The 27,589-nt window shown below is 37.7% G+C and overlaps 1 protein-coding gene across 3 annotated transcripts in view; it reads left to right on the top strand.

The window, feature by feature from the left end:
* NR3C1 (nuclear receptor subfamily 3 group C member 1) overlaps window positions 1-27,589 on the top strand; it is a 160,344-nt gene that overhangs the window by 117,747 nt on the left and 15,008 nt on the right. For all 3 annotated transcript variants that reach the window (XM_030574184.1, XM_030574183.1, XM_030574185.1), the window contains exons 5-6: window positions 16,468-16,746; window positions 20,298-20,442. In XM_030574184.1, the coding sequence (XP_030430044.1) occupies window positions 16,468-16,746; window positions 20,298-20,442 (424 nt within the window). The remainder of the gene's footprint in view (window positions 1-16,467; window positions 16,747-20,297; window positions 20,443-27,589) is intronic.

Genomic DNA, 27,589 nt, shown 5'->3' with positions numbered 1-27,589 from the left:
TTTGAATCTGATTACCCTGTAAAGTTATTTTCCATCCTGATTTTACAGAGATGATTTTTACCTTTTATTTTTAATAAAACCCTTCTTTTAACAACCCGACTGATTACTTCCATTGTCCAAGGATCCAGGGGTTTGGGTCTTTGATCACAATTGGTTAGGTTATTCTCAACCCTCCCCAGGAAAGGGAATGTAAGGGCTTGGGGGGATATTTTGGGGGGAAGAGAAACTCCAAATGGTCCTTTCCCTGTTTCTTGTTAAATCACATGATGGTGGCAGAGTACCAGGTTTTAACCCAAGCTGGTAGGAATAAGCTTAGGGGGCTTTCATGCAGGTCCCCACATCTGTGCCTTAGAGTTCAGAGTGGGGAAGGAACCCTGACAGTACTCTTTGTTACATTGCCCTCATATCACTATTTTGTTTTTAACAAAAACCAATAACCCATTTGACGAAGCAAGCTTACTTAGGAATATCCACACTCCTCAAGTACTTGCAGTCAAGTAGCCTTTTATCTTCCTGCTTCGCAAAATATCTGAGTCATGACAGAGCCCTATTCTAACTGCATGCCTTCTTGTGAGAATGCTTAGCTCGGTTTTCACACAATACATGACTTTGTGTGATAAATGGCCAAAAAATGAGAGAGAGATGGTAATCCAAAATAAATTCCACAAGACGATACATATATCTCCTTCAAGAGTTGAAATTCTTGACCACGGGATAGCTCAGTGGTTTGAGCATTGGCCTGCTAAACCCAGGGTTGTGAGTTCAATCCTTGAGGGAGCCATTTGGGGAACTGGGGTAAAAATCTGGAGATTGGTCCTGCTTTGAGCAGGGGGTTGGACTAGATGACCTCCTGAGGTCTCTTCCAACCCTAATATTCTATGATTCTAACCTTTAGCGAATTTGGTTCATTAAGTGTTTACTGACATCTCAGGACCTGATTCTGCAATTGGATGTTTACAGGCAGATTCTTAAACCCATATGAATTTCTAGTGAAATCACTGGAATTCTGCATGGGCCAGATCAGACCCAAATAAAAAACAGGGCCAAAAATACAGAAAGCAACTGTGCTAATAAGTTGTATTTTGTTTTTAAATTACCTGCTTAGGTTCAAATCCTAGATTTGGCTTTCAGTTATTAAAAACCATACTGTACGAAATTAACTCCTGTTTTTGTTGTATGTTAACTGGTTACATGTTCTTTTTGGCCTTTCCTTTGCCAAAATACAAAATATATTAAACGTTTGCATTACAATTAGTTGAAATATAGGAATGAGAAAATTAATTTATTGGAAAGATAGAGTGCAGGGAGAGATTTCTAACTCAGATTCTGTAGCCTTGGAAAATAGAAAAACATTTCCTGCTGGCATGGGAAGTTTCTGTTTTAAAACTTTTTAGATGCAAATAAAATAATGAATAATAATTCAGTGTAGGCATGTGTGCACACAGAAATGTTTTGTGTGCTAACAAACCAAATAAATGGAGTTCCTAGTGAAACACCTTTGACGAGGTGTATGTCTAAACAACGGTTTGAGAGGATGCTTCCAAGCAGGTGTAGCCAGACCTGTGCTCAAGCTAGCTTGCTAAAAATAGCAATGTGGGAGTGGCAGCGTGAGCAGTGGCTTGGGCTAGCTGCCTGAATATGTACCCAATGGATCAGGCAGGACAGTGCTCGGGTGGCTAGCCTGAGCCATCACCTGTGCCACGACAGCCACACTGCCATTTTTAGCATGCTAGCACAGGCAGAGCTAGCGCATCTGCCTATCCACCCTGGGACGTACCTTACCAGCTGTTATATTGGCATACCCAAAAAGAATGGGAGCAGCTCACTCATCCAAATTCAGATTTTTGGCCTTTTGCGTTAATGCTTTTGGATGGGAAAAATGACTGGCAGGACTAGTAGCATTAAAAACTTTAGACTAAACTATACAAAAGCAAGAGAACTATTGGTATCTCCTACACTTTTTAGTCCTAAATAGGATTTTTGGTTAAATAGCAGAACATGATAGTAGATTAATAGTTAATCATCCTGATCTGATATTAACTCTACAAGATTAATATAGAAACACCACTGGTATCCAGGGGACTTGGTTGCAGCTTGTACTGTAGTTTAACTGCTTATAATCAGGCTCCACAGGCCCTGTCATAATACTGAGTTTCTCAGTGTTCTTTGATAAGCTTCTATTTTCAAGGCTTTATACTTTGGCACTAAACTAATTGTGGATTTAACTGTAGCATATCATATACTATCCGCTCTTGGATTTTTATTTCCCGACTCTTACAGAGTGCATGGACTTAGTGTGTATGGTATTTTTACAAAAGCAAGCATTTTTAACAAGCAAGCTTGAAATTTGAGTATGATTTACCTAGTCCTGGTATACAATAGACAAGTGTTGCCTTGTTAAGGGTTTAATGGCCCAGTAGCAGGTAGAGTTTACGGTAATAGAAATTAAAGGGAATTTAACACGGTAAAATGCAAGGTCATGCTCTTAGGGACTAACAAGAATTTTTGCTATAAACTAGTGGCTTATCAGTTCTAAGCAACAGAGGAGGAGAAAGACCCTGGTGTATTGGTTGATCACAGTATGACTATTAGCCACCATGCAGTTGTGAAAAAAGCTAATGCAGTCCTAGGATGCATCAGGCGAGAGGTATTTCCAATAGAGAAAGGAAAGTGTTAGTACTATTGCATGAGGCACTGGTGAGACCTCGTCTGGAATACTGTGTGCAGTTCTGGTTTCCCATGTTTAAGAAAGATTAATTCAAACTGGAACCAGAGCAGAGAAGGACTATTAGGATGATCAGAGAATGGAAAACCTGCCTTATGAGAGGAGACTCAGAGCTTGCTTGTTTAGCTTAACCAAACAAAGGCTGAAGAGAGAGATGATTGCTCTCTATAAATACATCAGAGGGATAAATAACAGGGAGGAGGAGGAGTTATTTAACTTAAAGCGCCAGCGTTGACACAAGAAGGAATGAATATAAACTAGCCATCAACAAGATTAGGCTTCAGATTAGACAAAGATTTCTAACCATTAGAAGAGTGAAGTTCTGAACAGCCTTCCAAAAACCCAACTGGCTTCAAGACTGAGCTTGATAAGTTTATGGAGAGGATGTTATGATGAGATTGCCTATAATGGCATATAGCTGATCTGCAGCTGCTAGTAGCAAATATCTCCAATGAAGGGATGCTAGATGGAGAGAGCTCTGAGGTACTACAGAGAATTCTTTCCCAGGGGTCTTGCCCCTCTGCTCAGGGTTTAACTGATCCCCATATTTGGCATTCGGAAGGCATTTCTCCCTGATCAGACTGACAGACACTGAGGGGTTTTCACCTTTCTCTGCAGCATGAGCACTGCTCACTTGCAGGTTTAAACTAGTGTAAATGGTGGATTCTCTGTAAATTGAAGTCTTTTAACTCATGATTTGAGGTCCTCAGTAACTCAGCCAGAGTTATAGGTCTATTACAGGAGTGGATGGGTGAGGTTCTGTGGTCTGCAAATGTGCAGGAGATCAGACTAGATGATCATGATGGTCTCTTCTGGTCTTAAAGTCTTGTGAGTCTGTAAAGGCTACTCTAAAAAAGGTTTGGGAGTACAACTTTCAATTTACATTGTAGTATTATGTTTCTGGTTTTCAGACTTTCTTCCACACTTGTTACTGAAACAAAGTTTTTCATTTTAAAGTCTGATTTGATAAACCTTTCTCCATAATGCAAAATAATGCCTCAGGAATGCTGAAAAATGAGAGCTACTTAAAACTTCATCTTATAAAATCATGACATTGTGGAGAAAGTAAATAATGTATAGAATTATGACGCATGTGGAGAAAGTAAATAAGAAAGTGTTATTTACTCCTTCTCATAACACAAGAACTAGGAGTCACCAAATGAAATTAATAAACAGCAGGTTTAAAATGAACAAAAGGAAGTATTTCTTCACACAACACACCCGTGGAACTCCTTACTAGAGGATGGTGTGAAGACCAAGACTACAACAGGGTTAAAAAAAAAGAACTAGATAAATTCGTGGAGGGTAATTCCATCAATGGCTATTAGCCAGAATGGACATAGATGGTGTTCCTAGCATCTGTTTGCCAGAAGCTTGGAATGGGCGATAGGGGATGAATCACTTGATGAATATCTATTCTTTTCATTATCTCTGAAGCACCTGGCATTGGCCACTGTCGGAAGACAGGATACTGCGCTATATGGACCTTTGGGGCCATTCTTATGTTCTTATATTAAGTAATTCATACAAGAAAAAAATCCTAATTTATAGTTGCAGAACATATTTAAATTCACACTCCACTTTATTCCAGATTAACTTTTATGTGTAAACAAGACCTAAATATTACAGTATTTTTGTATTGATAATTTTAGTAATAAACCTTTGTTTTGGATAAAGCTATATTTTTGTGCTAGAAATAGTTGGCTGCCTTAGCTGTAGATGAGAAGTGTCAAGAGACATATATTTTACATTTCTTATTATTTTAATCTTAAGAAATATTCTCCAGCCCATCAGACTTCTTTACTTGGAGCCAAGCAGTTTTAATAGGCCCAAAATGATGTAGTGAGGACAAGGCAGTAACAATCTCCAGCACTCCATAGCTGTTGAACATTGAAAGTTTATTGTTGTCTGTCATGCTTTGCTGCTTCAGAATTATTGTGGTTATAGATAGCACAGCTTTTTCAGTCCAATATTTAGCTTGATTAATGTACTTTTCTTCTAATAACACAGACTGTAATCTGTCAGTTGTGGTGCTTCATTTCTGTTATCCAAAGGGAGTCAAATAAGTTCAAAATAGGTTAACGGAAGCTGTAACAAATCAGAACTCAGGTTACAGCTAGTGTTGTACTGTCCCTTAAATCTATCCCATTTAACCTGATTAACAGTAACTGTGTCATTAAACATAAAAATGGCATTCAGTGACTAAAAGTTAGTTTTTCATGAAGATGTAAAGATGCACACCCTTGAAGTTCCAGGTAATGTAGGTAACTTCGTGAGATTCAGCAAAATTCATCAGTTTTTCTTTATTTAAAGTATAAATCTGTAAGTAGGAGTTAAACATTAGTTTTATTTTAATTTAGTGCTTTGAAAACTACTATTTTTAAGTCAGAAAAACAGAATTACATAGCAAGAAAAACAAAAATGCTTGCATTTGAGGCCAAATGAAAAATTGAAAAGCAAAACACAGTTGAGGAGTGTTTTGTATTCAAGAAATGTACCACTGTGTGAGCACACAATCTGTTTTTGGTTTTTTGTTAACTTTTAAAGTAAAACTTTCCAGTTCATTTTTAAATTGCATTTATTAGCAGGAAGCGATGTTCAGTATGACTTAAAGACTTAGGCAGAAGAAAAGAAATCTGACAAAACTTTCCACTAGCCTGTAGGGATGTCATGTATAGAGAAGTTAAAGGAATTATTTGCAGGAAGATAATGATAGCATTTTTTAAATTACATGAGTCTGATGGATTTGTAGTGAGAAGCATGTAAAGAACTACATGAAGGGTTTCTGATGCATTCAAGTCCTATCTAGGCTCAGTCATCTCCCTGTTGTTGTTCAGCATCTGTGTAAAACCTTTGGGAGAGCTATTGAAACAATACAGGTAGAAGTTTCAGTGGAATTAAGACACACAGCTCTAAATTTTTACAATAGATACATCCATCTCTCAGTTCTCTTTTCTGCACTGATTTCCTATTGAAAACTGTTCATATGAATCTCTCTGTCCTCATATTCAAATCCCCCCATGATGACTGGATCCATTTGCCTTAGGGATTGTCTCTTCCTCTGTGATCATGACTAAGGCTGTGTGTCTGTCACAGAGGTCACGGATTCTTTGACTTTCCGTGACCTCTGTGACTTCTGCAGCTGCCGATGCTGATGCAGTTTGAGTGTGGAAGGGGGCTCAGGGCTGGAGCAGGGGGTTGGGGTGTGGGGCGGTGCTAACTTCGGGAGTGGAGAGGGGAACGGACTCCCTGAAAGTGGCTACCATGTCCCTGCATCTCCCAAAGGGGCCAGGGGGCTCTGCACACAGAGGCGCCACCCCTGCAGCTCTGATTGGCTGGGGTTCCCAGCCAATGGGAGCTGCAGAGCCAAAGCTTGTGGCGGGGGCAGCACTGGGATCCCACTTGGCCTTCCCGCCCCCTAGGAGCTGCAGGGACACGCAGAGCTGTGTAGCCCTTCTGCCCCTCCTCCCCCCCCTGCACCAGCAGGAGTCTTGGGCCATGCCCCTGCCTGCCCCCACCCCCAGCATTAGCGGTGCTCCTGGGCCATGCGCCACCACCCTTCCCTCTTCCCCCCGACACTAACGGGTGTTGCGGGCCACCCTGCAAGCACCTGCAGCATCCCAGGACCTCCCCGCAACACCCCGATCACCCATCTTAGAGCACTCATGGTCCCCCAGCCCAAGTTTTAGTTGGGGTTTATATAGTACAAGTCATGTCGTACAGGCCGTGAATTTTTGTTCATTGCCTGTGACCTGTCCATGACTTTTACTAAAAATACCCATGACTGAACATAGCCTTAATCATGACTTCCCCCACTAGCTTTTTGCAAATGCTTTACCACGACAGGGCTGAAGAGTTACCCAGAACTTTACTTGTAAAGAAAAGAGAAGGTAGAAATGAGTGAAGAAGTTCGAACAGAGAACTGAAATTGAAGAGCGAAAGGGGGGGGAAAAAAAAAAAAAGGAAGATTCCAAATAAATAAAACAGCAGAAAAACCAAGCAGTATAGGGGACAGTCTTTATGGGAAAGTTTCTTAAAAGCCTGGATTTGCATCTTTGACAGGGTTACTGGTGTAGTGGATATGGGGAAACAGTAGACATGATATATCTTGATTTTGAGTAAGATTTACAGTTGAGTCCCCCAAGTCGTTCTCCTAAGCAAACCAGGGAAATATGGTCTAGATGAAATTACTATAAGAGGGTGCACAACTGGTTGAAAAAGTATACATAGATTAGGTATGGTTCATTGTTGCACTGAGATCATGTGTCTACTGGTGTCCTACAGGGATATGTCCTTACTCTGGTACTGTTCAGTATTTTCATTAAAGACTTGGATAATGGGACAAAAATGTGCATATATATTTTCAACTGACACCAAGCTGAGCGGGGTGGCAAGCACTTTGGAAGACAGGATTAAAATTCAAAATGACCTTGATAAATTGGAGAATTGTTCTGAAATCAACAAGGTGAAATTCGGTAAAGAGAAATATAAAGTACAACACTTAAGAAGGAAAAATCACACCTACAAAATGAGGGATAAGTGGCTAGGTAGTAGTATTGCAGTAAAGAATCTGGGGGTTATAGTTGATCACATATTGAACATGATCAAACAATGTGATGCAGTTGCTAAAAAGGCTAATATCACTCAGAAATGTCATATATAAGACACAGGAGATAATTTTCCTGCTCTCCTTGACACTGGCAAGGCCTAAGCTGGAGTATTGTGTCCAGTTTTGGTACAGTTTTGGTAGTCACGCTTTAAATAAGATGTAGCCAAACTGGAGAGAGTCAAGAGGAGAATAATCACCAATGATAAAAACTTTTCTAAAACTTCTACAAGAAAAGTTAAAAAAAACTGCATATGTTTAGTCTTGCGAAAAAGAGGCTGAGGCAGGCCCTGGTAACAGTTTTCAGATATGTTAAGGGTTTTTATAAAGAGGATGGTGATCAATTGTCTCCATGTCCACTGAAGATAGGACAAAAAGTAATGGGCTTAATCTGCAGCAAGGGGAGATTTGGTTAGATATTGGGGAAAACTTCCTAGCTGTAAGGGTAGTTAAGCTCTTGAATAGCTTCCAAGGTAGGTTGTGGAATCCCCTCATTGGTGGTTTTTAAGGACAAGCTTGACAGTCAGGGATAGTCTAGGTTTCTTTGGTCCTGCTTCAGCACAGGGCACTGGACTAAATATAAATAACCTCTACCTTTCAGCTGTACATTTCCATGGTTTTTATAGTTTCACACCTTGATGTTACACAGTAAAAGCTCACATATTTTAGTGGGTGTTTGTGTATTTTTTCTAGTTATCTATAAACAGGAGTCCTGGCACTGTTGAAGTTGGTGGGGATTTTTGCCATCATTAGGAAAAAAGATTTGACCCACAGTTATAAGCTGCTGAAAATAGGGGTTTATATTAAGAAGTGTTGGGCATCCTTAATTGTAGGTGTTGCTAACATTACCACCTTTAACAATATACGTGGGGACAGTAGCACAACCTATTACACGTCTTCATTATTATTATTTTTTCAGATGCTTATGACTTTTGCCAGATTTTAACAATTTGGACTTAAATTTTCTTTGCCAAGTGGCTGCCTCATGCTGAATTTATTTTTTAATGTTGTTTTGCCCATATTAAGAAATTCTGACAACCTTTTCTTTGAAAAGCTCTAGCAGCTCCACACTTTGCTATAGAGACTTGAAATACAGGTTAGAGATGGTGGCAGCTTTTGTGTCATGGATGTGCTTTGACTAAAAGATCTACCCAAAATTTGGCCAAGTTATAGGCCTTTGAATAATCACAGTAGACTTCTTAGATTTTAGCAGTGAAATTCCCTGAAGATTTCATCCACACTAAGTATGATTCAGCCTGGGGCTGAGCAGGACTTCCCTGCAATTTGTAGTTCTAGGCTGCTGCGGGCCATGCCAGGGCCAGGCACCTGAAATAAGAGCACCAGCAACATTAATTCTGGGATTTCTTAACTTTTCATTTCTTGATTTTGCAAACCTAATTTTTTTAATGTAGTTTCTTGTAATGTTATTTATTTATTTATTACTTTTATTATTGCGGTGCCTGCCCCACTCATGGATCAGCAAGCACCCTGTTGTACAGACACAGAACACAAAGACTATGGTGGCCAGAGAGCAACTGAAAAATCGGGACAGGGTGTGGGGTAATAGGCATTTATATAAGACAAAGCTCCAAATATTAGGATTGTCCCTATAGAATCGGGACACCTGGTCACTCTAACAAAAACTGACCCTGCCCCAAAGATCTTACAGTCTAACATGAGAGACATCAGATACATACAGACTTACGGGGGGGATACAAGAAAACAATGAGATACGTGCCTTTAGAAAACTAGCAATCTGGCATAAGACCACAAAGTCTATGATACATTTATTTCCAGTACAGAAAGAGCATGGCAGCCAAATACAAAGCAGTATCATTTGTAGGTTTCTCTTGGCAGTTTGTAATCTTCTTGAAGTGCAAGGATTAAAACTGCTTGTTTGAATGCTTGTGGAAGTGAGGCTTACTCTTAAAAGTGACTGTGTAAATGGCACCTTCTTATTTGAGAGGTGATTCCTATCCTTTCGTAAAGTCTTATCTGCTCACCTTTGTATTGAGAATACATTTTTTTGACTTGTGTTAGAACAAAACCTCTATCATAGCTGTGCTGCTATCTCACAATTCATCAACAGAATTGTTACCCTGCATTCTGATTCTATGTTCAAAATCAAACCTTCAGTTATATGTATGCAACCCCATCAAAGACAGGAGCACTGATGTATATTTAGGAGTTTGGCCTCCAGATTTCAGGGTAAATTTGCTGGGCTGGCAGTTGGGGGTGGGGGATGCCATTATTTTAAACTGACCACATTTACTAGGGAATGACTCAAAGAGAACAAGCCTGGGAAGCCACATTGCCATCTGATGGTGCATCAGACATCAACAGAGTAAAAATGCACTTTCACGTTTTGAAGCACACTTCTACATACCTGACTGCTATCCTAATGAGTGAACAAAATCCTAATGCAGAAAAAGTCTGGATGTACAAAGGTGATTGAGTAAAAACAAATCAGTGATGCTGCTGAATTTTGCTGAATTTAATTGATAATTTTCCCAAAAAAGTATCATGGAAAAATGACTACTCTTATTCTAGGGTTCATTATATTTAAGGAGTTGAGTAAACTGATTGGCTGAACAGAGCTAAAGGCTTTTTAGAATACAAACAGATCTTTAAAACTGAAGGAGAAAATATTAGACGTATATGATGCAATAGATAGACTGTTTGACTCCTCACTGAAGTTTCATAGTTTTCATTTTCATTGTGTTTATTTTTCCTACTGAACAAAAATGTTCTCTGATGTTCTCTTGTAATCCTTCCTGCATGCTTTGTCCATGCCAGAATGAGTGTTAGTGGCAAATTGAGCTAAAATAAGAGCAGCTATTGATTTCAAATTTAAATTAGCTGACTAGCTATGCTATGTCGGTAAAGATGTTTATCCCAGACTACCACTATATTTATTGTTAAGCATTTCTTCTGAAAAACATAAATTAGTAATTTATCTTAAAAGTGAACAGCAAACCTTTTGTTCCCTCAGAAGATCCCTGCTTAGACCATTCCAGATGAGAAAAATACTTAAACAGTATTTCTAAAAACACAGCAAAATTAATCAAAATAAACATCTAAATATCATCTCTTCTTTTTAGCTAAGATCAAATATAGTCAGTTTATAGCTGATATATCCTTTAATAAGGTGACCTTATCCTTTAATAAGGTGACGTATCCTTTAATAAGGTGCAGTTTCTTGCACTTACAGGTTATTTTTTTTTCTCTTTCTAATATAATTCCATCCCACTGTGATAATTTAAGCACTGAGCTTCAAGGGCCAACTTTTCAGCAAGACTCCTATATTGAGTGCAAATTTGACCTTATTTGCTTGTTAAAAAGGCCAGGGGAAAGTTTTTGCGCGTGCATTTTTGTACACCACCTGGAATTTTGGACTTCAATTTTCTTGTCGCAACCAGCCATAAACATTATAGAAAATGTTACAACTTACTAGAAAGGTAGGTTATCAGAATAAATGGAAAATTATGGGAAAATTGTATGTAAAAGGAAGGGAAATAAACATCTCGGACAAGACAACTAAATTTTGAAGACTTAAGTGATCCAGCAGATTTCAAATATTGGGGGGCATTGCTTTAAAAAATGATAAATTCTGCTGGGTTTAATAAATTAACCTGTAGGCACGACATTATTATTTACATTCTTCTCACACCAATGTTGGCACATGGCAGTAACTACATTCTTGAATCCCTCTTTGTCATTAACTGCCGCGTCCATCTGCTCTGTGGCACTGAGATAATATGTTCTATTCTGCCCTCCCTGCAAAGGATGGTTCTTAAGGTTTCTCTTGGGCACCCTTGTTTCGTCTCATCAGTTGGTTTCCTCTTGACAGCTGTAGCGTTATTTATATCTTTTTTTTTCAAGTTCAAAAACGTGAAAAAAATTGACATTTCTAGTGCCCTGAATGAATGCTATGGAAAATTGTCTCATTTTCCTTTCAAAAACTTGAATATTCAATTAATATTTTCAAAAATGGCTAGTGGGGAGAGAGGGTGGAGTGGCGGTTGCCTCTCTTTCTGGGCACCCAACTGCAAACACATTTTAAAGAAGCTCAGTTGTTGTTTTTTTAAGAGGGCAAGTGCTCAGCATTCCATAAGTATCAGGCCACTTTAAGGTGTCTCAAGTTGGAATCCCAGAAATGGAATCACTAGAATGTGTCCAGAAAATTTAGGCCATAGTTCCCATGTTGTACGAGTGATGGATATTCCTTGTCTCTGATTTGGGTAGACTTTTTATTTTATTATATATTGGTTTGGTTTTGTATTTTTAATTTAAAAAGTGTTTAGGTCTGTGTCCATGAGCATACGGGATGTAAAGCTCAGCCTGCAGATTTTTCCTTTTCTTTCGCTTTCAGTTTTATTGCTGTTGATTTTGTTTTTGCTAGTGTCACAAATGTTTATTCAGATTTAGCGATCAAACAAGTAAAAAGTACAGTATGTGAAAGAAAACATTTGTGTATGCATAATGTATGATATTGTGTATGGAAAATTCCAGGAAGGCAAAATTGTTTCATTAATGTCAGCTGCTGAGACAGTAATTTTTAAACTTATAAAATGGGTAATTTCTTAATTAATTTAGACCTGAGATTAAGTATTAACCTCAGACCATCATCTTTATCCACTTAGTTTGTTTGTGCCATAATCTGTGCCAGTGTAAGCAACTGTAGCTTGTGGGAAGTAAGTCAGTGATAACTATTCCTGTTTACCAAATTCTGCTCTAATGTAAAGTTCTGATGTTACTAACCAAATGGGAACACTATATATCAAATCTGGTTTCAAGCTATAGCTGCAGGCTTAATCTTGAGAGATGCTGAACACCTACAAATGCCATTTAAAGTAATGAGAAGGTTGGGAACTGAGTACTTCTTGAGATTAGGCACTAGTAAAGGTATGGTATTCTACAACAGGAGAACATCTAGAGAAAATATTTTTTCATTCCAGATCTTTAATATGACTGAACGGAAACCCCCTACTGATTGGGGCAACATTTACAAAGAGTCGTATTGGAGTCAGTCACTCTAATCTTCTTAAACACAATCCTCTTAAACAGCAGAGACAGTAAAAGTCTTTGGAAACAAATCAGTATTAATAGTTGTAAACGGAAAAGAGACTCTAATACTTGGGAAACCTCTGTAGTTGTCACAGTGATGTTGTGGAGTTTGTGAACAAGAGAGCAGTTGGTCCATCAAACAATATCTATATGAAGACATGTCTGTGTAAACATTTGAGAAACCCTATACTATGTCTTACAGAAAATACATGTTTAAAAACAGGGTACTGTAAAAATTACCTCAACATTCCTCTTTTTCATGGGTAATATTTGCATGTTGTTATAGGCAGATTGCTTGACACTTTCCACTATAAAAGATCCTGTTTTGAGTTGCTTATTGCTTTGCCAAACTTTCACCGTTTAGGCTGAAATTTTCCATGACAGGTGCCTGCCTTGCACTGAATATTTGTGAAAAAATTTAAGCCAAAATATTTTAGTCATTTATGAGAATGAGGCTAGGAAAAATATGCTGTTTTGCTCATATTAAAAAGTTCTTAAGTCCCTTTCTTTTAACATCTGTTATGCCGTCTGGAATAGGGGCTTGAAACTTGGAAAGTGGGTGGCCTTTGTGTCAGGGATGTGCCTTTTGTCATTACTGTGAAAATATGCCCAGATTTGGCCAAGTTGTAAGCCTTTGAAAAAGTCACAGTTTGCACATACGTCATAGAGACATGTCCATTTTAGCAGTTAAATCTCTGAAGACTGTCTTCTCTGAGCATACATGAGCCTCTGTTAGTACCGACCAGATTCTGCATGCCCCCTCTTCCATCTCCCCAGCTCTTCCATATAATGGGACTGTGCATGTGGATGCTCCAGACCAGCGTTACGGGGCAAATCCAGACTTTTCCTCTTATGGCTGCTCCCAGCTGGTTTGGATCTGGGTAGAGCCAGACACTGGAACTGAGAACAGGGAGCCCCTCTCTCTTTCCTGAACTCTCACTGACTCCCTCGTGGTACCCAGGTATCATGGAGAAGGCCGTTCTTTAATTCAGTTAATGAAGAAATAAAAGCCAGACTGTGGGGGAGGGGAAGGGGGAAGGAATAGATTGAGACATGGAGTCTGATGAGATTGGGGAGCAGGGAAGAGAGAAACTGGGACTGAGAGCTGAGAGGAGGAGGGGCTAGGGCAAAGAGACTGAGACTAAGAACTAGTGGGTGGGGAATAGAGTTTGAGGAAGGGTAGACATCAGACAAGGAACTGGGAGAGAACTGGGAGTGGCTTCACAAAGAAAAAGTGGGACAAGGAGCCTGGAAGGCAGGGGGGATTGGGAAAAGGAGCTGAGGGAGAGAGGGGATATGGCTCTAAGATTAGATGAGGAACCTGGAAAGGGAAACAGATGGGCAGTGGGGTGGAATCAAACAAGTGGTCAGGAGGGGACAACTGAAACTCTCTGGACAAGGACATTGGGGACAGGGAATTGGGGCAGATGTGGGGAACTTGGGACTGGCTCGGCAAAGTTCAGCCTGTGCACTAAATGAGGCAAGGGTCCAATGAAAAAAATAGTATGTAATCATGTAAGTAAAGACTGTATCATAATGTGCATGGAAGAGGATGGGAGCAGAAAATTAAGGCGGTATATGGAACCTTTAATTGTGGTAGCTCCTAACTTGTGAGTGCTTGACCATGCAACCTTAATAACATTCTTTCAATGTAGTTTTTGTGTGTAATTTTCTTTAGGATTAAGCTGTGATAAAATGGTTGAAAATTGTCATGTGGTAATTTCTGAAACTATTCTAAATAAAAAATAATTAAAACATCTTTTTGGGATTACCCATAGCTAAGTTTGCAAAATTGATTTCCATTATTTTCTCCTCCCCATCTCCTGCTTTTTTATGAAGTTATTTATGAATATTAATGCCTACTATTACTCTTGCTTAACACAAATATCTGTACACTGGAAGTGTGCCATGCTTGATGTCAGATGAAAAATGCATTTTTATTTTTTTGGGAGAAATTGAATAAAATCTGTTAAACCATTTGTGAGATATTGAAGAGTTGGGAGAAAAAAATACTTTCTTGATTGTAAAAGATTATTGTAATATTTCCCTTAAAAACTCACAAAAACTAGCATTAAAAACTTGACATGAATAATACTGTGTATTGATGAGAATGTCCATGACACACTAGGAAAAACAATGCATCAGATAACCAAGTTATAAATGAGAGAACGAGTGACTCTGGGCTTGTCTACATTACCCGCTGGATCGACAGGCAATGATTGATTCAGTGGGGGGTCAATTTATCGCATCCAGACACGATAAATCGACCGCCGAGTGCTCTCCCGTCTCCAGTACTCCACCAGGGCGAGAGGCACAGGCGGAGTCAACAGGAGAGTGTCAGCCATCAACTTATGGCAGTGAAGACACCACAGTAAGTGATCTAAGTACGTTATTCACGTAGCTGAAGTTTCAGAGTAGCAGCCGTGTTAGTCTGTATCTGCAAAAAGAACAGGAGTATTTATGGCACCTTAGAGACTAACACATTTATTTGAGCATAAGCTTTCGTGGACTACAGCCCCACTTCAACGGATGCATGTAGTGGAAAACACAGTAGGAAGATAATTATATACAAAGAGAACATGAAACAATGGGTGCTACCATACATACTATAAGGAGAGTGATCAGCTAAGGTGAGCTATTATCAACAGGAGAGCAGAAGAACTGTTATCTGATACATTTTCTAATAATGCATTAGTTATAATCAAGGCACTGGTTGGCATGGAGACATAATAAAATTATCCACTCATATCACATATCCTTAAGTTTCGTTCTGTAGACATTTAGTACGGTAATGTAATGTTTTTAAAAGTAATATCAATTTACTTCCAATATTCAGTGCAAGTAACTTGTCTGTCCTTGGCAAATGTATGTTACCTACAGCGTGGGTAGAAATAAAATAATTGAAAAATTACTAAATTTAAAACTGAGGTTTTTGAATAACGAGGCAGGCTCTGTATTATGTGTTCATTTGCCATTCATGGCAGATCAGACTTGCGCTTGTGACTTCTTTTTATATCGTTGTATGCTTTCAAAATGGTAATTGAGGCAATTTCTGTGATAATCCACAATTCATAATCATCTGGACAATGGAACGGACACAAATGAGAAAACAACCATCTCTCATTATATCTGTGTTGTATTTTATGTTACTCTGCAGTGGTGGCGAGTCAAATTATAAGAGGACAGAAATTATGTCCCTCCCCCTCTTAGAAGTTACACAAGTGGCATTATTATGTGCTGTTGGTGTATCTATGGGACTCCTGTATGGACCAAGATGCAGTCTTCAGAAGAGAATTGTCTGTCACTTCATTTCCTGTACTGCAAAAAATGTACTAAATAATCTATATGGTTGGCAGTCTGCATTCTGGGGAGTCAAAAGGGAAGCAGGAGACTCAGTTACTTGTGATACACTAATAAATAGTCTTTCTATTTCAGAGCTGACATCTCTGTCAATGTGATGCTTATGCTGTTTTTATCTGGTATATCATATGAATTTTATTTACTGTTTAATTACTGCAGCAATAATTTGTTTGCAGGAGAATTGCCAGAGAAAATTCTCCTCTCTTGCCCAGTGCCATCCCCCAAAAATGTTTTCCCTGGCTCTGAGTATTCAGTAACATCCTATTTATAAAATACAGTTTTCCTTTCTTCTGTGTGTTTTCTATAGTTCATATATTCAGCATATGATAAAGTGCCCAATCCTGCAAACAGTTAGTACTAAGTGGGCTCAGTATGATGAGAAGTCTCACTGAAATCCAGTGGTCACACCCAATAGGTTTGCAGACCCCACATTAGTCTGTCTTCCTTGTTCTGCATCTCTGATACATTAACGTGACTTCTCCTTTCTTAGACATCTCTGATATAAATCAGTTTACAATAGGGATTTAGCTTTCATTGATGCAAATTCTTACAAAAACCTATGGAAAAAATATTTTTAAAGTTGCCAATGACTAATCTAAAGAAAAAGGTGCATTCCCTATGTGAGCTGCACTTCCTGTCTTATATTTTTTGTACTGTGTAGATTCCTTATTTTACTTAATTTATATGTAATTTCTAAAATCTTCCCTAGCTCGAAAAACGAAGAAGAAGATCAAAGGAATTCAGCAGTCCAATGTGACAGCAGCGAGGGATGCTTCAGAAAGTCCCGTAAGCAAGAGTATAGTTCCTGCATCTTTGCCACAGCTAACCCCTACCCTGGTTTCCCTGCTGGAAGTCATTGAGCCAGAGGTTCTGTATTCAGGCTACGACAGTACGCTGCCTGACTCAACATGGCGTATAATGTCAACTCTCAACATGTTAGGAGGACGGCAAGTGGTAGCTGCAGTAAAATGGGCAAAGGCAATACCAGGTAATACAGAGATATTTGGTAAAAGATGTGAGTTTTTGTCCCAAATTATAATCTTTTATCTTTTATTTTGACCGTTTCCTTCAATACCTTTCTGGACTAACTCTCTTATTGATTAATATCTTAGATAAATTATGGGTACGTCTTCACTACTGGCCGTATCGGCGGATAGCAATCGATTTCTCAGGGATCGATATATCGCGTCTCACGATATATCGATCCCCGAACGCGCTCCTGTCTACTCCGGAACGCCATCAATGCAAACGGCGGTAGCGGAGTCGACAGAGGGAGCTGCGGACGTCGATCCCGCGCCATGAGGACGATAGGTAACTCGATCTAAGATACTTTGACTTCAGCTACATTATTCACGTAGCTGACATTGCGTATCTTAGATCAATCCCCTCCCCTAGTGTAAACCAGTCCTATGTTTCAAATACCTACCAACAATACAGACATAAAACGGATCCAGAATCTCTTTCTGATTTCTTTGGGTTACAATTTGAAGTTAAATTAAGTTGGACTCTTCAGTCCCAGTGTGATAAAATATACACACTACATGAACAGTTTTTAAAAAACTTTAACACAGAAGAAGAGAAGTGTTCCTGGGTCTGTTTCCACAGCAATTTCGAATGTAGTGCTTCATTATTAATTTTTAGCAAGAGGGTTCGCATGATTCAGGGAGCAACCCATCTGATTCCCTTCTCCTTAACTGAATTGTCCTGTATCTTTTTGTCTCCATAGCCACTTTGTCCTCACGTTCCTCCACTCTGCCCATCCTTCCTACCTTAATGGGAACAGTCATTGCCATCTCTAATCCTGGGCCAGGAGCAAAGCCTAATGTTCCATTTTGTTCCTAGGCACCATAGCTGCTTCCACAAAATTGGGTCTGTTACATGTGACTTTTAAAGGAGAATTGCCAATATGCCTCCCATTTGTAGAGTCAGTGAGGATGCTGTATTTACAGCTTGTGTTGGCTTTCTTTCACATCAGGAAACAGGCAGCTCACATGAGTTACAAATTCATGCATAGCATCCTATTGCATGGTCCTCGGACAGACTGAAATGTGATGCCGTTGAGCATCTGGGAGAGCTATAAACAGGAAAACTGTCACACCTGCTTCTGCTGTGTTTGGCTCTAGGCAGTGGCAGTGGTATTAGCCACCCTTTTCCATAAATAAATCTAAAGAGTGACGTACAATATACACATAAGTAAAGATATAATGTAACTTGCCCTCTCATTTTACACGATTGTCTCACCTTTTTTCGAAAATAAACTTATTTGGAGATGCAAGAAAAGACTAGATTCAAACATTTATTCTGGATTAGGGAGATTGAAATGTCCCTTATGGCTTGTGTACGCTGGGAAAATAATTTCAATGAAGTAAAGGTATTAGCATCCACCCAGCAGTTTTGTTACGTTATCTATTCTGGGATAAAAAGTGACTTTATTCCAGGATAAGCACTTAGCTTTGGAAGCACACTTTTTATTCTGAATTAGTGTGTCCACATGAGGAACTCTTCTAGTTAATTTCCTCAGGTAGACAAGCTCTTAATCTTACAGAAGATGATACTTCTTGAGAGAATGCTCTATTATTTAATAATAATATTATTACTACTAGTAACTGTTCTGATCATACCAGGCCTTTTTATCTTTCTTTTCTTGATCAATCTATCACTACAGCTTTTCTTCACAACCGTCTTTCATTTTATTGTGTTTGTTTACTTTGCTTTCTTGCACCCCCGCAGAAATCATAGTAGTCCTCCATTTGGGTTATCACAGTTAGTTGCTGTGGAAATGTTTATGATGTCCAGAGGACTATTGCCTCAGGTGGGAAATAAACTAGGCAAGCAGTTGGAACTGATAAGGAACAAAGATCATTTTGTTAGCCCTAGTATCATTAGTTAACAATAAAGAATGATTAAACAAATATACAGAAAATAAGATGACCTGTATCCTGAAGTTTTTACGTCAGAGGAATTTTGCCTGAGCGGTGTTTGAGTAAGGACCTCGGGGTTTGACCGAGTAGTTTTGAAATGAGTTCTAAACAATATTACTAATGTCTTTAAAGTAGCAATATGGAGGGGAAGTTTCCTACCTTCAGAGGTGCCTACCTTTATTTTGAAGTAGACCAGATTGAGAGGCTATATAATTTGGGCATATTAATTCACCAGATATCATCATTTTAAACATCTCAGGGAAATTGAAGTGACCTTTTTGGGATGTCAAGTATCTGATGACGTTAAATAAAGTCAACTTGAATCTAAATTTGGTAAGGACTCAGTGTGGCAGAAAATCTTGTTAAAAGCAGCCAGAGCTTGACATGAGCTACCACTGTAGATTTAAAGCTACCTACATTTTAAATCTGCTCAGGGGAGCAATTTTAAGATCTAACACATTTCTTCATTATGTTTGTTGGCCATGTTCATTCTGTATATTGCTATAATGTTACAGGCAGTTAGTGATGATGAGTAATATGGTACATATTCTATGATTTGTGACTACTGTTTAAAATTACTGTTGAATAAGAGACAGTTTAAAATAAAGCCAGTGGACTTCAGTCTGAAGTCACTGTAATATTTACACAAGATAGTTGAACTAGTTTTGTCTGCTTATGAGGAAATAAATTAACTTAATTAGTCATCATTTGTAGGATATTTTTCAGTCATCTTCATTTCCAGTTACATGGGGAAAATTTTTTTCTGAATTTTTAATATTATACACCCTTCTGATTTCTGTAGTACTTTCCAAGAGTTCTCCAAGTGACACACACTCTTCCAGGAGGAAACAATCACCTGGAGGTTAGAGGTGTATATGTACTCAGGAATAATATATAACATTTTTTAAAAGTAAGGTATAAATGTTATCTTTTCTCCTACTTATCCTTTTCAGTGCATTTCTGTATTCTGTGTAATTAAAGCTGTGGAAGGCCACAAATTCAAACCAGCTCAAGAATTCAGTTATGCTAAAGACTTCCAAAGTCTGAAGACTGGCAAAGAGATTGTGACTATAACCACATTACGTTGGGTCCAATGGGTGGGCATTGTTTCATCTGCATAGGCAAAAAAAAAATTTAGGCTAATGAAGGATTCATTACAATTGTATGCTAAGCAGCTGAATGTAATCTTGGTAACTTTAAAATTATGCTGAAGTTTTGTATATTACTTTGATGAACAGCAAGAATTTGCAGGTAAGAGACACTGTATTAGTTTTTCTAATCTCCCATCCTCATCTTCCCTACCACCACAAGTGCAGTCTGTTCTTTCTCAGCATACAGATGCACTTTTAATTAAATCAGATTATTTAGCAACTAACAACATAAAATACAGAAGTACTTGATTATATCTGTTCATTGCAGTTCGACACACAATTTTGATGTCTTCAAGTCTACATGCACCACCAAAACTAAAGAAAATAATATGAAACACATTTTAAAATACTGCTGTGTATTAATAACACTATATTTGTACTGACTATTTGTTTGATAGATTTGAAAAGGAGCAGATCCTAAGCATGACTTGTTCACTGCCTACACTGTTATATTTTGTATTTTTTAGGTTTCCGAAATTTACATTTGGACGACCAAATGACCCTTCTGCAGTACTCATGGATGTTCCTGATGGCTTTTGCTCTAGGATGGAGATCATATAAACAGTCAAATGGAAACCTGCTGTGTTTTGCACCAGATCTGATTATTAATGAGTAAGTAGTGCATGAATCATTTTCCCCATATGCCAGAACTGTATTAAACTCCCTGAAACATTTTTCTGCCATAAGACTATTTTTAATAAATAAATCCTGCTAATGTATGTCAGTAGGTAACAAAATTGTGCAAAGAATCACTGCACAGACATTTTGCCTGCAAATCGGTTTCCTTTTAGCACATGATATGTATGCTTTTAAATAAGTCAACTGAAGTAATGATCTTTTAGAACTAGCTGAAAGTTTGTTTCTGTGTGGGTGAGGGTTGGTGGGTTGATGGATGGATTCTATTTTGTTGATGCACCTGCATTATTCATTACAATAATTAGTTCCAAAGGGTCAGGAAAAAATGGTGCTAACAGGATATTTCTCTTAAAGTTCTTTGTTGAAAAAAGAAGACTGGCAAATGGTATAAACTCCTAAACAATAATACTATCATTGTCACTGACCTGATCAGTTAAATCAGTTGGTGGCATTTATGGTACTGTTGATCTAGTTGCTGGTATATAGTTAAAATGTTTGCTTCACTTGAACCCATTTAAAAAAAAGAGAATTTTACAAAACACAATTTAAAGAATTTGTGTAGTTAATCATGTTTCTGTGTCACCCTTATTGTACAAGTAGGCCCATGGACGGCTGTTTGTAATTCCACAGCTGTTCTGTTTTGAACTCTCTAATAGGAATCTACTGTAAAACTGCAGATTGCAAAAAGTCAGTTTATAGACAAATCATGTGCCCAGGATAATGCTCTTTTCTAACCAGTTTTATCCATTTTCAGGAAACATTGGTGATTCTTTTTGTGCATTTTTTTGAGTAATTTGCTAGAGCATTTGGACTTCTTTTCTCTTGCATTTATAGGGCCTTATTCTTTTCTAACTGTTTTTGTGTAAATTGTGAGCAAATCCAGTTCAGACAGTGGAGTTACATTAGCATATAACATTGGTCTAGAAGAGAATTGGGCTCATACCGTATATAATATAAAGATAACATAAGTCTTTAACTCTAACTTAGTTCTAACTTGTTTGTTTTTTGATATTTTGATGATAAAATGCAGAACAACAATTGTGGTTTTAAAATCAGATTTGGGTGTACACACTAGCTTTTATTTCAAAACAAATGTGTATGTTCTGTGGGTACATGTTTTCAAAAGACTTTGTCTTTGTAACAGTTTCTACAAGTTTTCTAGTCCACTGTTGCACCACTCAAACTCAAGTAAGACTTCAGCGTCTTGATGTGTCTAAAGATATTTGTGTTTTTGCTTTTTCAGTGTTTAGTTTGAATACAGATGAGCTGTCTCATAAAGTGTGGCACATTGGTTTTAATTTTTTTAAAAGAGGGTAAAATATCAAGTCATTCACTGAAAGTCCATAATTATGGAAAGCGAAAAAACTAGTTGGGTAGGTCAATGGGGAAAAAGGGTATAAAACACATTAGTTACTCAAGAGATTAGCATGGCTTCAAGATAAATTATTTGGTCAATCAAGTAAATCAGTTTATCTAACGTAATATTTATGTGTTTTAAAAACTTAGGTATATTAATATTTTCATCTTAATGGTTCTAGAGAGAAGCATAAAGAGATATAAATCACAAAACCAAAACAATTTCCAAAGTATAGTGTTTGAAGGCCAGGCCAGAAAGTATTAGGAAGGCATCATAGTGCTCTGACACATATCCGTTCTTCTCTTTTACATTAGTGAACCCGTTTATCCTAATAAGTTGAGTGTTAAAAGTTTCTGCCACTAAAGAATTTAATTACGTTCTTGCTTGCCTCTGCCACATGAGCTTAATCTTCCCCTGGGTAAGGGGTGATAGGACCATTTCTTAGATATTATGGTGAGGGAATACCATGTAGGTATCTAATAGATTAATAGTAACTATGATCAATAGTGTTTGATTAGCACTGTGTACCTTCAGACACTAATCCCATCCTCTCCTTTTAGGTAAGTAGCATAACGGGTAGAGCCTTTTTTCTATAGAAAACTCAATTTTGTGCATTGATGTCAAACTGTCTTCTTGTATTTAGTTTTAAATAAAACATTTTGGGAGTAGTGCTCTCCACTGAATTGTTGGACTCTTCTGAAGGTAAGATTTTAAATACTTCTTAAAAAAAAATGTTAACTCTTTTGGATGGGTTTGAGTCTTGGTGGATTAGTGAACTTGACGAGGAGGAGATAGCTTGTGTTTGATAGAAAAGCTAAAGCACAAGCAGAGAGGCTGATCTAAGAAACTGTGTGCTGCTGCCCATTCGTTAGAATTGATTAAAACCAATTTATGACTGATGTATATGTGGTATTTCTGACACCATTTGGTTTCTTCTGGAAAATGCCAAAATATTCAGAAGTTACAGGACATTCTGTAACTTGCTTGCCAGGCTGATAGATCACTGCTCTGTGCCGTCTCTCTACTTTAGGTGGATCTCAGTGGGACCATCCCCTTTAGCTCACCTTTTAAACCTATTTCTTCTACGGAGTAGAAATTGTCAGAATAGTCTACAATAGTTCTTGCAGGTAATCTTCCATTGTGGCAGCTCCAGTGGGTACCTAGTACAGGTCTCAGGCATTCTTATCATCATGTTGTCTAAACCTGTCCTAAATTAACTGGAGGCAGGATATATATTTTGTTCACTAGCCAGGGAGAAAACAAATTACAGAACTCCTATTGCAGCATATTAGCACCTAATCTGATTAAGTCACTTTCTCTGTTGTATTCCCAAACAAGGAAACAATAAGCTTTAGAGCCTGATTTCCTGAAGTAGCGAGCACCCCCAACTTCAGTTCAAGGCAAGAAGAGCTGCAGGTGCTCATTACTTTTGAAAATTAGGCCCTTCTGCACATGGATTTCAGAGGTGACATCACTATGCTAAAATAATGCCCAGGATGAATGTGAAGTCAAGATGAGCCAATTGTATAATAAAAACTTCTGATCTTAGCTGTTTAAACTAATGACTCTGAGGATGAACTATCAGGGCACTAATTTATTTGCTAGCTTGCTTTTTCCAGTGTGCACTGTTACTTTTTATAGATTACAGTATGACTGCTTGTTGGTTGCTTTTGAGCATATAAATATTTGTCTTTCAGGACAAGAAAATAACTTGAATCTGCACTATAGCTTTACTTTTATTAGGCACTTCAGCTTCTTTGTTGGTTTTGTGCTTCTTTACTGATTTTGTCGTCTTGTGGGTTTTTACTCTTGTTACAATATATTTTGTCACATTTTAATTAAAAGTCTCTGGACTCATTTGATTGTTTTGAAGCAGTCTGTAAATATAACTCTTTGAAGTTGTTGGCCAGAACAGTCCAAGATTCAGTTTAACCATCCACAGACTTAAAGTAAATGTGAGGGTTTACTATGAAAAATGTGAAATTGGCTTCTCTTTTATTTATGAACTCAAGCATCATCCCCTTTGTGGCATACAAACTATGAAATATTGGTACATTGAGGGTGCTCAAAATATAGAGCCACTAAACTTTTTTATCATTATCACTATTTTAATGGAAATATTTTGTAAAGGGCTGAAAGTGCCAGTGAAGCTATGAAAGTCAGTGTGCTTTTTCTCATTTGTATTGACTCTAATTTCTAAATTTTGATTTCTGATCCTGGCTTTTCAATTGGACTTTGTGCCCATTGCATAAGAGGTTGCACTGCTTTACACGGTTAAAGGCACCCTGTACTGGGAGTCAGAAAATCTGGATCCTCATCCAGATTGTGCCACACATTTGCTGTGTAGCCGTGGACAGATCCTGCACCATTGAAGCCCATGTGGCTTTTGATTTCCCTGTGAGCAGAAGTGGCTTCTTAAACTCTGCCTCAATTTTCCCATATTTAAAGTGGGTATAATATCCACCTCACTGGGGTGTTTTGAGACTTGCTTAGTGCAGTTAAAGTACTTGGAGATCCTTGGATAGAAGGCACTGTAGAAGCAGAAAATATGACATTGTTAAAGAATTTCTCTCCATTCCTGTTTTAGTTTGCTGACAGGAGCCAGGAATCCGCTTATTTTCTATATGATTGGCCATTTGTGTTTCAAATTATCTTTTCATGTGCACATTCCATTTCATTTTTTGGTGTAAATATTTGTCTTACCCTTTTATCATTCCTTTTAGTAATTATGTTGTAAAAGCCTTGGATTTTTGCCCTTCTCACTTCGTTTATATATTAAAATATTTTGAATATGTCTTTGTTGAATAGCTGCAACCTTCATGTGGTTGATTATTCTGATATTATTGTTAATAGGATTAACACCATCTAATGTACACAAAATGCTTTACCTCTGAAAGCTGCTGTTATTTAATATAGTGCTGTAAATATGCATAAAGCGTTACAGACTAGACCGTGTGACTCCAAGGAGCATACAGTCTGAGTGATAAATTATTAACTATGGGTAATTCTCTGACATAACTAATTTATTTCCATAATTTAGTTACAATCTTGATATATTGTTTGAATGTACAACTTCATTAATTTTAAGTAAAGCACGTATACTGAGAGATTAAATTAGTATGGGGCTAGTGCTGTTGTATGTAAAATTAGATTGGCACTTTCATTCTAACTTCTTATTTTCAGTGTGTTACGTATTTGCCAAAATTACCTTCCTGGCTGAAATTTCTCACATGTCACTTGTCAGTAAATTGTAGGCATTTCTGAGTGCAGCATGGCAACTATCGAATAGTGCACAAAAACAATACACAACTGCTATAAGTCAGGAAATGAAGAATATCATATTCAACTAAGACTATAAGGATAACTTCGGACATTGTAGACAGAATATAATTACCAAATTTAGAGATTTTGGCTAGCACATCGGGGTAATATCCATACACCTGCAAAAAATTCCTTGAGATTTTTAAAAAACACAAAGTGACCACAGCCTCCTCTTTACCTGTGACCAAAAAGATGACACCAACTGAAGTATAGCATCCCTTAATACCATGCTGGGGCTTTGTTTTCAGTACTAACTCAAAGGGAAGACTACTGTCTGTTGAATCACTAACACCACTTTCTGTTGAAGTTAGGGGTGTTTTGAAGGTCTCTTATCCAAGTGTGAACCAGACTCAAGCATGCTTAACCTATGTAATAGAACAGACTCACAATCCAAGGTAGAGTGATAAGCTTCATTTGTTGGGAGAACCAGGTCTTAACATTTCCAGAGATATTAAATTATTTACCTAATATTTAAACCTTTGAAAATGAAAAGTGCTGTTTAGTATTATCAAAACTTTCCATAGTATAGCATTGATAGCTCAGTGGTTTGCACATTGACCTGCTAAACTGAGCGTTATGAGTTCAATCCTTGAGGGGGCCATTTAGGGAACAGGGTAAAAATCTGTTTGGGGATTGATCCTACTTTGAGCAGGGGGTTGAACTAGATGAGGTCCCTGATATTCTATGATTTAGCAATTTTTAGTATACTGAATAGTGGGAGAAATGTATTAATTGTTCTTTGTGAATATTGCTGTTTTAGAGTGTGATTCTGAGAGTTGAAGGCACTCAGCACCTGTGAGGAGGTGTTCAGTACCCAGTGAATCGGGCACTTAATCATTGTTAGCTGTGGTAACAGGATCATGTATCTAGTGTTTGTTCTGACTATCTCCTATCTAAGCAAAATGGATTAGGAGTAGACTATTTCAGTGCAGCAACACAGGCATTGGAATTCTGCATCAGAACTCTGACTTCCCATGCAGTGTTGCAGAATTCTAACAGGAAAATAAAGATTAGGAAATAGGAGCTGCTTGAGCATTCCATCTCAAGGCATGCAAATAGCCCACAGCATTTCCATACTCCCATCCTTTTACATTGCACAACATTTCCCACTGGCAACAATAAAAATAATCTGTCTTTGGCCTCATATTAATTTAATTAGTTTAATTTCAGACACGGACAAATTTTGATTCATTAGTTACTTTCACTACTTGAAATAGAACTGTCTGCCCCTTTCCTTGATCGATATCATACTATATTAAATTAATATCAGTAGATAGTCCTTTTCTTTTAGCTGAGTATTGCATAACTGAAGATTTGGCAAGATCTTGCGGGGCTGTTTGGACTCACCCACATGGGATGGATTATACTTGTTCAATCATACAAAACTGTGTCAAAAAAGTTCTTGTGATAGATTTTAAGACTCATTACAACAACAAACATACAACAGTTTTTATAGAATACAGTGTGAAATTATGATCTTGAAGCACTTACGAAAGTAGTGAAAAGTGTTTTGAATGACTAGTGCCCTTCACCCAAATATTTCTAGTTGATAAGTGATGTGACCCAAGTCACAAAGGAAATCTGTTGCTGAGCGAGGAATTTTTGTTGGCTCTTGATTCACAGTTCCAACCTCTAAACACTACATCATCCATGTACATATTTCTTGCATTTTACAGTTGTTGCAACACTCTTAATCAGAGACTGAGTAGAGGAGGGATCCTATTTAAATGCATGTTCCCCAGGGCAGAGGGACTGTCTTTATGCAAAATGCAGTGTAAAAATAATTCATAATGTTTTAAAGGTATCTGCACAGTTGCAGTTTTCAGCTAGAAATATCTGGTATGAGAGTAATTTTTAAATTTATTTTACTGCAGTTAAGCTGAGAAATCTGAAATTCATGTTAACATACTTTCTCCCTGGAGCTCAGTTTGCGCTCAGACATTTAAAAGTGGTATGTTTATTGGCAGTGCAAGTTGTTAACAATCATACTATTTACATAATTTGAAGTTATTGATTAGGACATCATCAAATCACATCTTTCTGTATCATCCCCTTACAGCAACATGATAGAACTGATCTTAAACTACTTCCTGTATAAAGTCAATACCAAAATTTGCTGCAGGAGTAAAGCACAGGAAAAGTTACTAAACTGAACTGGCTTCAGAGAATTTAGCAGTATTTGATATTACTCCTAGCATATTATCAAGTGTGTGAATTTTGGGCATATCAAAAATTGCAAATTAATACCTAATATAAAGAAAAAACACAACAGGATTTGTTTAGCTGCTTTTTAACTATAAAGATGCAGACTGGTACATTTTATATTTTTATATATTTTGTGCTTATTTTCTAATCAATTTCTGTGTTTTAAAGGCTCATCAATAGTATGGTGCTTGAAAGAGAGAAACTATCTGATAATGCTATTCCAACAATAAGGGATTTAAA

This window comes from Gopherus evgoodei, chromosome 8, assembly GCF_007399415.2.
Source record: "Gopherus evgoodei ecotype Sinaloan lineage chromosome 8, rGopEvg1_v1.p, whole genome shotgun sequence".
In the NCBI taxonomy this organism is placed as follows: Eukaryota; Metazoa; Chordata; order Testudines; family Testudinidae; genus Gopherus; species Gopherus evgoodei.
The sequence above is the reverse complement of the archived record's forward strand: the minus strand, read 5'-3'. Positions and strand labels throughout refer to the sequence as shown.